At 44.2% G+C, this 13,399-nt stretch overlaps 1 protein-coding gene across 1 annotated transcript in view; it reads left to right on the top strand.

The window, feature by feature from the left end:
* Nucleotides 1-206: 206 nt before the first annotated feature.
* The window catches only part of LOC110499087 (cdc42 effector protein 1), a 29,618-nt gene continuing 16,425 nt past the window's right edge, over nt 207-13,399 (top strand). Inside the window, exons 1-2 of the mRNA XM_021575979.2 lie at nt 207-414; nt 6,680-9,483. Of these exons, the coding sequence (XP_021431654.2) occupies nt 9,033-9,483 (451 nt within the window). The 5' untranslated portion in view covers nt 207-414; nt 6,680-9,032. The remainder of the gene's footprint in view (nt 415-6,679; nt 9,484-13,399) is intronic.

Genomic DNA, 13,399 nt, shown 5'->3' with positions numbered 1-13,399 from the left:
ATAACATAATGGATTTTTTGTGAATACATAAAAGAAAACATAAATTATACCCCAAATTAACGAAATTATAGACGGTTTGACCCTATAACCTGCATATAACTGCGGGACTGCAGGTTATGAGTCAACCCGCGTATCACTAGCTACTTCATACAGTAAATTCCCCTTGCCAGCTTCGCCTCTGCTGATTCGATGATGGCCTCGTCATCAGTTTATGAGTAGCCCGCACCATTCTTCACCGCCTACTCAAACTCATTCTGCTGAAGCAGAACGCGCTAAACGTACTGTCCGGTTACAAGACCGGCTACTAGAACTCACAATACATCATGATACTTCATTATAATTACGGATTTTTGGGATTATCATAAAAAGTACGCTCTTTTAATCGCGTGAACGGCTCTAAATCTACTTGCCCAGGTAAATTTTTCTTTACACTCAACTTTTTATTTTCCTCTCCTAGCCTCTCCTTTCATTAGGCTATTTGAATAAATATTAAGGCTATTAATTATTCTTCTATAAATGCAATCTCTCAAATATCAATAGACTCTGTCAACTGAAAGTAAAGTATGGAGGAAAACTTTTTTGTTTAATGTTGTCTTGCTGTCTATTCACAATCAAGTCATCATATTTGATAACTGAAATTATGAGCCATAGGCTGCCGATGTATACGGTTCTATGGCTCTGTAGCCTAGCTGTATCCTAACATGCACATTTGTTATTGTGGTAAAAGTTTTGAGGGTGACTGTCCATAGATCATTTGGCATGAAACATAATCTGTCCTGCATTATATTTAGGGTTGCTTGTGTTGCAATATATCACTGGTCTATGCTTAGGTCTTAGCAGATCAAAAATATTGTCCACAAATTATATGAATCTATCCTCTCCTGTATTCTTCGTTCTTGCTTACGCTCATCGGATGTTTTATGGGGGGAATCAGAACATTTACCATTGAGGATTCAACTATTCAATAAAATGACTTGTTTAACAGAACACCGTAGGGGAACCCCTGACTCACATATTGACAAGTTAATGACGCAGCCCCTGCTCCACATGTCAAGGGTAGCAACACCACATAACAGAGCTCTCATTACTCTGACCTCATTAGGGAGATCAGCCAATACAATTGATTGGAGAGCTTGTTAGCTTCACACACAAGGCAGATCAATGGAGAGAGCAGGCTCTGTGATAATAGCAATGTTTTCCTGGCGCTCTGCCTGCAACACCAGGCAGGTCTGATGGATCTACTCTTGTTCACGCATGGCTGCAGTAGACCTGTTTGACCATCGCATGCCTCTATTGATTTTTATTTTTCAATTTTGGCCTGCCACCGGCCTTACTCATGCATATTGTACCAGAATAACCAAGCAAACACCTAGAATCAGAACCTGATGATGAGGTATTGGAATGTAGAGTTGGGGCATTCCTTCCCTGTTGGCCTCATCCAATGAGATTCCTTCATTTGAACTCTAGACATTTGTACCTGTGCCCCACATTCCTCCATGTGACCCGTGCCATTGACGCCAGAGTCTGAAGAGGAAGCGAGACACCCCACTCTCAGGTTTTGTTCTGGTTACATTGAAGTCAATGACCTAATCAGACCAGACCCAGATGCTATCGCATTGGTGTCTATGGGAGAGCCATCCCGTTAAGTGGGCAGAAAATAATTCAATGGTAAACGGCCTGAGTGAACTATCTTCATTTATCCACCATCTTTGATTGACGCAACCAGGAAAGAGTTTAGTTTAGAAGGTGTGAACTCCCAGTATGGAGGAACTGTCTGTTTTAACACCTGAGGCTACTTGTTGTTGGTGTCTTGGTTGCCACACATAAAGAGTAGAGGATACATGACCTGTCACGTCACCAAATGGGCCTGACTCATTCCTTTCCTGACCCCCTCAAAGTCTGTCGACAACAGCATGGCAAATGACAAATGGAGAGAAAGAGGGGTAGAGAGAGAATGAGGGGGACTGGAGAGAACGCTGAAAGGAGGGAAAAGGAAGACAAAGGATGAAGGAAGGATAGATGCTTCAAGAGCCTATGGATGTTTGTTGAAAAAGCATAAACAAATGATTGGCTTAGGGGAAGTGTTGCTCTATTTTCCTTGGATTCAAATAGAGCACAGCTAAGGGGAAGATAAATTATTTGGATGTGGCGGGGGAGTGAAAAAACGCAGCCTTATCTTGTATGTTTGTTCACCTGGTTAACTTAGTTAGTGAGTAAGGGACTTACAATAGGACCGGAGTTTGGAAAGGAGGAGAGGGGTCAAATGCTGGTTGGTATACCCAACAAAACATAATTCTGTATAAACTCCTGACTCATTCGATTCAATAAAATATGATTGAGAGTACAGTACAGGATCTCTCCAGTCCATTGATCTAGCCATGTGTTTTTTTTGCATGTGTGTGTGTGCCAGCTGTATCTCTCCAAACCATGAGATCTTCATACAGTACTGTAACACAGCCAGACTCAGAGAAGGAAAGCGGGATCAGACCTTAAGGTGTTTCTAATCAGGGATGTGGTTGGGTTCTTTTCTTCGCTCTCTGATGTGATGGTTGTAATGCAGAGAGAGAGTCCAGTGATATTGCTCCCAGGAATGTGTTCACACACACACGGCTCCTATTAGAGCCTGGCTTCTCCGGTTTACAGTGTAGATGGCTTCTCCATCTACAGTGCGTCCCAAATGGAACCCTATTCACTACATAGTGCACTACTTTTGACCCTGTCAAAAGTAATGACCTATATAAGTAATATGGTGCCATTTGGAATGTTACCATACCATACCTCACAGACCAGTCAGTGAACATCCACCATCCCTCACCTTGGCTCACAGGTATGGCAGCTACATGGTGGAGGGGGTGGATTGGATGGATGGTTCTGGGATGTAGCCTACCAGAGGGATATTCGGGAAACCCCTTTAATACTCAGCTTGTGTAATTTTGGAGTTTTGTGTTATGTTTAGCCAGTTGAATTACAGTCAAACAGAAACTATTATATAGTTACTACTTGGGTAGTGGCAGGAAAAGGAGTGGAAAAAATGTGGAATACAAACAAAAACAACTGTCAGTACCAGCTGCACAATGAAAACAACTGTCAGTACCAGCTGCACTTTGAAAACAACTGTCAGTACAAGCTGCACTATGAAAACAACTGTCAGTACCAGCTGCACATTGAAAACAACTGTCAGTACCAGCTGCACAATGAAAACAACTGTCAGTACCAGCTGCACTTTGAAAACAACTGTCAGTACCAGCTGCACGTTGAAAACAACTGTCAGTACCAGCTGCACATTGAAAACAACTGTCAGTACCAGCTGCACATTGAAAACAACTGTCAGTACCAGCTGCACAATGAAAACAACTGTCAGTACCAGCTGCACTTTGAAAACAACTGTCAGTACCAGCTGCACTATGAAAACAACTGTCAGTACCAGCTGCACTTTGAAAACAACTGTCAGTACCAGCTGCACTATGAAAACAACTGTCAGTACCAGCTGCACAATGAAAACAACGGTCAGTACCAGCTGCACGTTGAAAACAACTGTCAGTACCAGCTGCACATTGAAAACAACTGTCAGTACCAGCTGCACATTGAAAACAACTGTCAGTACCAGCTGCACTATGAAAACAACTGTCAGTACCAGCTGCACTATGAAAACAACTGTCAGTACCAGCTGCACAATGAAAACAACTGTCAGTACCAGCTGCACTTTGAAAACAACTGTCAGTACCAGCTGCACTATGAAAACAACTGTCAGTACCAGCTGCACTATGAAAACAACTGTCAGTACCAGCTGCACAATGAAAACAACTGTCAGTACCAGCTGCACTTTGAAAACAACTGGCAGTACCAGCTGCACTATGAAAACAACTGTCAGTACCAGCTGCACTATGAAAACAACTGTCAGTACCAGCTGCACAATGAAAACAACTGTCAGTACCAGCTGCACTTTGAAAACAACTGTCAGTACCAGCTGCACTATGAAAACAACTGTCAGTACCAGCTGCACATTGAAAACAACTGTCAGTACCAGCTGCACATTGAAAACAACTGTCAGTACCAGCTGCACTATGAAAACAACTGTCAGTACCAGCTGCACTATGAAAACAACTGTCAGTACAAGCTGCACTATGAAAACAACTGTCAGTACCAGCTGCACATTGAAAACAACTGTCAGTACCAGCTGCACTATGAAAACAACTGTCAGTACCAGCTGCACTTTGAAAACAACTGTCAGTACCAGCTGCACTATGAAAACAACTGTCAGTACCAGCTGCACATTGAAAACAACTGTCAGTACCAGCTGCACTATGAAAACAACTGTCAGTACCAGCTGCACTATGAAAACAACTGTCAGTACCAGCTGCACATTGAAAACAACTGTCAGTACCAGCTGCACTTTGAAAACAACTGTCAGTACCAGCTGCACAATGAAAACAACTGTCAGTACCAGCTGCACTTTGAAAACAACTGTCAGTACCAGCTGCACAATGAAAACAACTGTCAGTACCAGCTGTACTTTGAAAATAACTGTCAGTACCAGCTGCACAATGAAAACAACTGTCAGTACCAGCTGCACAATGAAAACAACTGTCAGTACCAGCTGCACTTTGAAAACAACTGTCAGTACCAGCTGCACTATGAAAACAACTGTCAGTACTAGCTGCACTTTGAAAACAACTGTCAGTACCAGCTGCACTTTGAAAACAACTGTCAGTACCAGCTGCACATTGAAAACAACTGTCAGTACCAGCTGCACTATGAAAACAACTGTCAGTACTAGCTGCACATTGAAAACAACTGTCAGTACCAGCTGCACTATGAAAACAACTGTCAGTACCAGCTGCACATTGAAAACAACTGTCAGTACCAGCTGCACTATGAAAACAACTGTCAGTACCAGCTGCACTTTGAAAACAACTGTCAGTACCAGCTGCACTATGAAAACAACTGTCAGTACTAGCTGCACTCCGAATGCCAGATGATTTACCTTTCATTATATTTCTGTGTGTCTTACCTACAGTTGAAGTCGGATGTTTACATACACCATAGCCAAATACATTTAAACTCAGTTTTTCACAATTCCTGTCATTTAATCCTAGTAAACATTCCCTGTCTTAGTTCAGTTAGGATCACCACTTTATTTTAAGAATGTGAAATGTAAGAATAATAGTAGAGAGAATAATTTATTTAAGCTTTTATTTCTTTCATCACATTTCCAGTGGGTCAGAAGTTTACATACACTCAATTAGTATTTTGTAGCATTGCCTTTAAATTGTTTAACTTGGGTTAAATGTTTCTGGTTAGCCTTCCACAAACTTCTCACAATAGGTTGGGTGAATTTTGGCCCATTCCTCCTGACAGAGCTGGTGTAACTGAGTCAGGTTTGTAGGCCTCTTTGCTCGCACACGCTTTTTCAGTTCTGCCCACAAACTTTCTATAGGATTGAGGTCAGGGCTTTGTGATGGCCACTCCAATACCTTGACTTTGAGTCCTTAAGCCATTTTGCCACCACTTTGGAAGTGTGCTTGGGGTCATTGTTCATTTGGAAGACCCATTTGCGACCAAGCTTTAACTTCCTGACTGATGTCTTGAGATGTTTCTTCAATATATCCACATAATTTTCTTCCCTCATGATGCCATCTATTTTGTGAAGTGCACCAGTCCCTCCTGAAGCAAAGCACCCCCACAAGATGATGCTGCCACCCCCGTGCTTCATGGTTGGGATGGTGTTCTTCGGCTTGCAAGCCTCCCCCTTTTTCCTCCAAACATAACGATGCCCATTATGGCCAAACAGTTCAAAGGGCATTTCTCCAAAAAGTACGATCTTTGTCCCCATGTGCAGTTGCAAACCGTAGTCTGGCTTTTTTTTATGGTGGTTTTGGAGCACTGGCTTCTTCCTTGCTGAGGGCCTTTCAGGTTATGTTGATATAGGACTCGTTTTTACTGAAGATATAGATACTTTTGTACCTGTTTCCTCCAGCATCTTCACAGGGTCCTTTGCTGTTGTTCTGGGATTGATTTGCACTTTTCGCACCAAAGTACATTCATCTCTAGGAGACAGAACGCGTCTCCTTCCTGAGCAGTATGATGGCTGCATGGTCCCATGGTGTTTATACTTGCGTACTATTGTTTGTACAGATGAACATGGTACCTTCAGGCATTTGGAAATTGCTCCCAAGGATGAACCAGACTTGTGGGGGTCTACAATTTTTTTTCTGAGGTCTTGACTGATTTCTTTTGATTTTCCCATGATGTCAAGCAAAGAGGCACTGAGTTTGAAGGTAGGCCTTGAAATACAGGTACACCTCCAATTGACTCAAATTATGTCAATTAGCCTATCAGTTGCTTCTAAAGCAATTCCACAATCTGTTAAAAGGCACAGTCAACTTAGTGTATGTAAACCTCTGACCCACTGGAATTGTGACACAGTGAATTATAAGTGAAATATTCTGTCTGTAAACAATTGTTGGAAAAATGACTTGTGTCATGCACAAAGTAGATGTCCTAACCGACTTGCCAAAACTATAGCTTGTTAACAAGAAATTTGTGGAGTGTTTAAAAAACAAGTTTTAATGACTCCACCATAAGTGTATGTAAACTTCCGACTTTCAACTGTATGTACCGGAACCATGACCCACCATTTCTAACTCCCTGTCTCCCCCCTCTCTATCTCCCACAACAGACAGCATGTTCAGAGTGAGGCCAAGGTAGCTTCTCAGACCCAGATAACCAGCAGATAACCAGCAGGCCTGGTGGAGAGAACCAGCACAGACCCAGAGAGAGGAACGACAGTGCCAGGACAGAGCCCAGAAAGAGGGAGGAGAGAGCCCCCAAAAAGTATTGAGGGGAAGAAGAGATCCAGGGATTAGGGGCTCATCCAGGCTACGACCAATCCCCTGAGGAGACCCCCCTTTTTCCTTCTGAAAACTCAGACAGCCGCCCGGATTACTGTATTAAACTTATTACCTTTTATTAGAGACTTCTGTTTTTGTTATTTTTTCTGAAACCAACTGGTGCTCAGTTTCAGCCCTGCTCTATCAGATGCCTGGACTGTGGGCGGCTGGATTTGTGTAACTCTGAAAACAAAGGATCAGAAGGAGAGGAGGAGGACAGAGCAGGGCATGGGGGGATGCTGGAACGTGTAGGAGACATCTAGGAGCGTTCCTTAAAGACGTGTGGGGATAAACCTTCGGGCTCCAGCTGTGTCTGCGGGAGTCAGACGAGAGGTCAACAAGTCTCTCTCTCTCTCTTTCTCTTTCTTTCAACCATGAGAGAGAATCTGCTTTGCTTCACATTCACACACAAGCTGAGCAGTGCATGATTGCTTTTGCCTCTGCAGCTCACAGTCACATAGGAGAGTTAGTCAGAGATGTTGAGGTGGTGACTTGAACTGTAAGTATATGAAGTCTGGTTATGAGTGTCTGGTTCATGCTCTCGAGAGGTTAAGACTATCTCAAATTCAACATCACACCTAATATAAGTCTGTTGGTCTGGTAAGTAGACCCCTGGTACTGCTCTCTCTCTCTCTCTCGACTCCTCTCCCTCGCTCTCTCTCTTTCCAGTCTGTGGTATGAGGTGTGCTTCCTCCCTCTGTGCTGCTCCCAGCTGCCCCTCTTAAAACGCCAGCCAGTGGAGACCTAAAGGAGAGGGCCTGGGACTGTGGTCAGGAGCAAATTAAAAGGCTGCTTTAACCCTGACGCAATCCCATTCAGACGTCTGCTCCAAGTCATTAATAAAGACAGGCTATCGCTCGTGGGAGGGCCTCGGCAATGGAAAGCTCTTAAAAGAACAAGAACACCTTGTCAGTGTACGTTACACTATCAAATTATTACAGAAAGCAATATCCATTACTTTGCTGGCTAAAGATAACAAAGGAAAAGTCCATTATTTGCATACCTCCTGCCAGTGTTGACTTACTGGGGTATTTTGTGCAATAAAAGTCAGCTAAGTGATTTTCTTATCAGTACATTTGTCAGTATTTTATGAATTTTGGGCTACAAATAGAACCGTATGTTTTTTTTCTAGTGGAACATACTTTGCATGTTTGAAAACAAGATTTGGGGCTTCTGGTCAGATCAGTTGTAAGTGTTGAATGAGGGTCTCTGCTCTGCTTTTATAGATATTTTGCAAAAGTATTTTGGGGAAATATGTGATCTGATTAAGTAGCACGCACTCATGTTGTAACAAAACACAGGACGAGAGAGAGACAAAATACCCTGAAACTCTCACTCTTACATTTAATTTGTTCTCGAGGGCAGTGACAGGAGAGTCACTGTGGTCTACATTTAGAAGGTTCTAGAACAGTGGACTTTGAAACCCGGAACTTTGACGACTAACAGCAGGCAAGGGTCTGTAGAAAAACCTGATCCAGTTACTTTATGACTGAATGTTCCAGATTGTGATGTGTTCTGCCAGATATCCTACCTGGTTCTACATCTATACACTAAATCAGTCTCTAGCAAAAAAATTCCCCTCAGGATTACTGGACTGTTATAGCTGCATTTGAGCCTCTTCTAGGCGGAGAATTGAATACATTTTTTGTGCTTTCTTTTAATAAATGGTTCCAGTGTACAACCACAGGAGGGATATTTGCAGCTAGAACTGGGGTTATTCCTGAGCTGATGTTTTAAAAACCCAAAGCCTAAAACAACTGTAGAGCATAGCGTCTCTGACCACACTGAAACTGGCAGTGAATTCCAGGAACTGAGCTGCATACTTTTTCCCTCCATTTCTCTCGACTTATGGATGACAACAAACAGCAGAAAATGGGACTGAAATTGCAAACAGCACATGATAACAAGAGAATACAATAGACGTCTCCATTACCGAGTTTGACCCTACAAGACCTGGTGGTGGAATTCTATTCAAAACCTAAACTTACATGATCATTACTTTTGAGCCACACTTTCCCCCTGGGAGAATTTTGAAGCAAATCTTTCACCAAAGATATTTAAATTCCTTTTCCATCCCTACTTTCAGTGGATTTAAAGGGATTTTTGTACTTTTGTTAGAGAACCTTACCCTTGGCCATCACCATGAACCTGGGGAAGATCCCTGGGCTGAAGGGCCTGGTGGCCGGCTCTCAGGGTAAACGTCATTTCAAGGGTGACCTCACCTTGGACATGATCAGCCCTCCGCTGGGAGACTTCCGTCACACCATGCATGTGGGCCGCGGAGGGGACGTGTTCGGTGACACTTCGTTCCTTAGCAATCACGGCGGGGCCGCCAACGGAAATGAAGATGATGATTCCGTCACAAGTCCTGATAACAAGATCGGGGCTTTCTTCTCCCGGACCCTCCGGCATGTTCGGAAGACACCAGAGCATCCCAGGGGGGGGTCGAAGGACCTGTCCCCGCCACCCCCTCCCATCTCCCCCATCATCAAGAATGCAGTGTCCCTCCCCCGGCTGGATGTGGACGGCTGCCCTATTAAAAACCTCTTCCACACCTCTCCTACCTCCCTGGATGAGACCACTTATGGTTATGGTGAGTCTTACTGTACACCCACACACACACAAAAACAAACATATGCACGCATCCACACAATAAATGAACATGCAACCATACCTGTGAAAACTTGCGGTATATCCTGGACCTAAAGTCTAAGCTTAAGCTCAGAAAGCTAACACTGTCTGTGGCATGCATAGACGCAATAGCTGCTGTTGGACATGCTGTGAAAACATACTCTCATTTCCACAGTAATTCAGACAAATTTTCCACAGCTGTCATGATGAATCACCTTGGCTGACACACAACAACCCTCACACTCTCTTTAGCTTGTTATGTGATGATAAGAGAGAGGCGCATCAGAAATTACTGTGCTGCTGTGTGTCTGGTCTGAGGCCCTATGTGACTGACTGCCCCACATTAATACCCTCATGTTTCACTGTCTGACCTCTCAGCTCTATTTTGGTGTGTGTGTTTGGAAGCATGTTTTTGTCTATGTGCGTGCAAGCATGTTATTGGTGTAAGAGACCTGGCAGAGGGCACTTCCCATTCAAACTATGTAGTGGTACTAATTTACCTTGCATCGTGTTTGTTTCCAGCAGACCTGGGCACATTTTCTTAGCATTTTGTAGTTTATTTGAAAATACCAACTTTTCAAATACTTATGGTAGTCGAATATACTGTAGTTTATATAGAGTTTAAACTAAAAGGCAACTATTTTCTTTGATATTTAAATACAGTACCAGAAAACTAAACAATATTTGAATGTATTTGAATACATGCAAATTATTTGAAATATATGATCATAAGCACATGGTTTTGAGGGCTCTTAGATATGAATCTTAATGTAGCCTATAGCCTATAATTAAATACACAAGGGACATGGAATCACCTCAACATTAGATTAGACCACTTTTGCAGCTTCAAAATTACTAACAAATATCTTTTCATAATGTCTGAGTCATAAGGTAATACCAACAAACTCTCACAGTCTAACTTCATCCACATTCTCCAAACATTAAATTTCAATATTGCTCAAAATGTAAAATTTCAAAGTGTTTTTCACACCCTGGGCTGACTCCTGCTGCTCTTTATCGTTCCATTTCTCCAAATGTCAAATTTTGAAGTTAAGGTGTAAGTTTAGGCACTCTTTCTGAATGGTAAGGTAAGGGTTAAGGTTCGGGATAGGGTTAAAACCCCAAATTGCCTCCACAGTGGCACAGCGGCACTGCATCGCAGCACTAGAGGCGTCACTACAGATCCGGGTTCGATCCCGGGCTGTGTCGCAGTCAACCGCGGTGCACAATTGTCCCAGCGTCGTCTGGGTTAGGGGAGGGTTAGGCCGGCTGGGATGTCCTTGTCCCATTGCACTCTAGCGACTCCTTGTGGCGGGCCGGTCACATGCACGCTGACTTTGGTCACTAGCTGTACGGTGTTTCCTCTGACACATTGGTGCGGCCGGCTTCCGGGTTAAACGAGCAGTGTGTCAAGAAGCAGAGCGGCTTGGCGGGGTCGTGTTTCGGAGGACGCATGGCTCTCGACCTTTGCCTCTCCCGAGTCCGTACGGGAATTTCAGCAATTGGACAAGACTGTCAAGGGTCAAAACCAGGAGGGTGAGAAAAAGAGAGACTGGGGAGAAGCAGGAGCTGAGATGAAAAACGCTGGTTGACTTGACAAACAAGACGAACTGGCAACAGACAAACAGAGAACACAGGTATAAATACACAGGGGATAATGGGGAAGATGGGTGACATCTGGAGGAGGTGGAGACAATCGCAAAGACATGGGTTTATCTCTGGACACATGAAAGGTGGGATGTATACGAAGGGTATGTGGCAACAGAAGACAAAAAGCTGAGGGGCTAATCATTTTGGCGATGGGAAATGGGCCAATAAACCTTGTGGGATTCTACCCGGAAGGGCAGTTCCCTGGTGGATAGCCATACCTTCTGCCCAAGATGATGCCGGGGAGCCGGGGTCCGATGGAGCCGACCGGGCTCTCCTTCAGGTATGATGACAGCGGCAGACAAACATCTGGGCAGAAGGCATGACGCACTCTTCCTCCTGCTTGGGGAAGAGCGGGGGCTGATACCCCAGGTAACACTCAAAAGGAGATAGGCCCGTGGCAGAGCAGGGAAGGGTGTTGCGGGCATATTCAACCCACACTAGCTGCTGGCTCCAGGAGGTGGGGTTGGCGGAGACCATGCAGTGCAGAGTAGTCACCAGATCCTGGTTGGCTTGCTCCGACTGGCCGTTGGACTGGGGGTGGAATCCGTAGGACAGGCTGGTCGATGACCTAATGAGGGTGCAGAACGCCTTCCAGAACCGAGATGAGAACTAAGGGCCCCGGTCAGAGACCATGTCGACCGGCAGTCCATGGATCCGGAAGACGTGCTGCACCATGAGCTGGCCGTCTCCTTGGCTGAGGGTAGTTTGGGGAGAGGAATGATGTGGGCGGCTTTGGAAACCCAATCCACCACAGTCAGGATGGCGGTGTTGCCATCAGATGGGGGAAGACCGGTGACAAAGTCCAGGGAGATGTGGGACCAGGATGGTGAGTGACAGGCAGAAGTTGGAGGAGACCAGCTGGAGCTTGTTGAGGAGTCTTGTTTTGTGCACACACTGTGCAAGCGACGACAAATGCGGAGACGTCAGGGACCATGGTAGGCCACCAAAAGCATTGTCGCAAAAAGCCAGGGTCCGGCGGGAACCCGGGTGGCAGGCCAGTCCAGGACCGTGGAGCGGACCATGTCAGGCACGAACATCCGGTTATTTCAGCATAAGAAAATTATGAGGATACCCCTCATGTTTGGGTTCAAGGAACGATATTACTAGTATTGCTAAGCATTGAACTTGTTATAATTTTTATATTGCCTTTCATCCAGGACATTTACATAGTGATGACACCATGTCAATTAATGAACAATGGACAATATATGGATCATACAGCTGTCATGACATTGGCCTGGGGGATAGGTTTATGACAGTCATAAATACCTCTTCCCCCCTTTTTCCTCTCTCTACCCTACTGAGGTTACATTTGCAAACCCCTTGGTTAACATAGAGATTCTGGGAACATCAGAAGGTGGGGGGAAATTAACTATATTCTGTTAATCTGACCCATTGAACATATGCGGTGGTACTTAATGAATATGATGTCAGTTCGGTTGTCATCTGAGACATTCTCATCAATGATAAAATGACATAAACTCTACAGTGGAAAGTCTATACATCAGAGTTATCGGATTCACATGGAATTGTTGTTCAATTTAAATGTTTGAATATGAAATTATTCGTGATGTGATGAAATGTGATTTTAGCTTCTAAAATGTGAGATTTGGGTTTTCATAAGATAGGGCTGCGCTCAATCAGTGGCCCGCCCCTGTGAAGGGACATGGGCTATAAAACTTTTCAAACACGCCCTCCTCTCCCTTCCTATATAAGCCCTTGACGACAATATAACCTCCTGTTCCGAGGATGTAGGACGACGGTCCGATGTCAGAATGGTTCAGATAATAACTACAGAACGAAGCCAACATCAGCGTGAGCTTTGGTTGCGAATGGTATGAACTTTGAACTCTTATTCACTACAGAAGTGATACCTCCTAGCCGTTTAGTTAGCAACAGCAGATGCAAACGAGGGTTGGGAAGGAACAGACAGAGTAGCCCGTCTATCACACTACGACGTTACTACAACGTATCCAATTGACAACCAGAGACATTCTTCAAAGGACTCGGTTGGGCAACACGGCCTTCTATCTACCACCAACCTACCGAAGCGCAGCTCAGAGTAAATATTTATTGCATTTTCCTTTTCCAAATGGGTGGTAATTAGAATGCATAAGATACTGTATTTACGATAGCACAGCTTCGGCCTTTCTTCCTCAGTCTTCCCGCTCCTTCACTCAAACCCAGCCCCTTTTCTTTTGTGTAACCAACTGTCATATCTGTTCCGC

The sequence above is a fragment of the Oncorhynchus mykiss genome, chromosome 20 (genome assembly GCF_013265735.2).
Source record: "Oncorhynchus mykiss isolate Arlee chromosome 20, USDA_OmykA_1.1, whole genome shotgun sequence".
NCBI classification, from domain to species: domain Eukaryota; kingdom Metazoa; phylum Chordata; class Actinopteri; order Salmoniformes; family Salmonidae; genus Oncorhynchus; species Oncorhynchus mykiss.
Note: the sequence above shows the minus strand (reverse complement) of the source record. Positions and strands in the feature narration are given on the sequence as shown.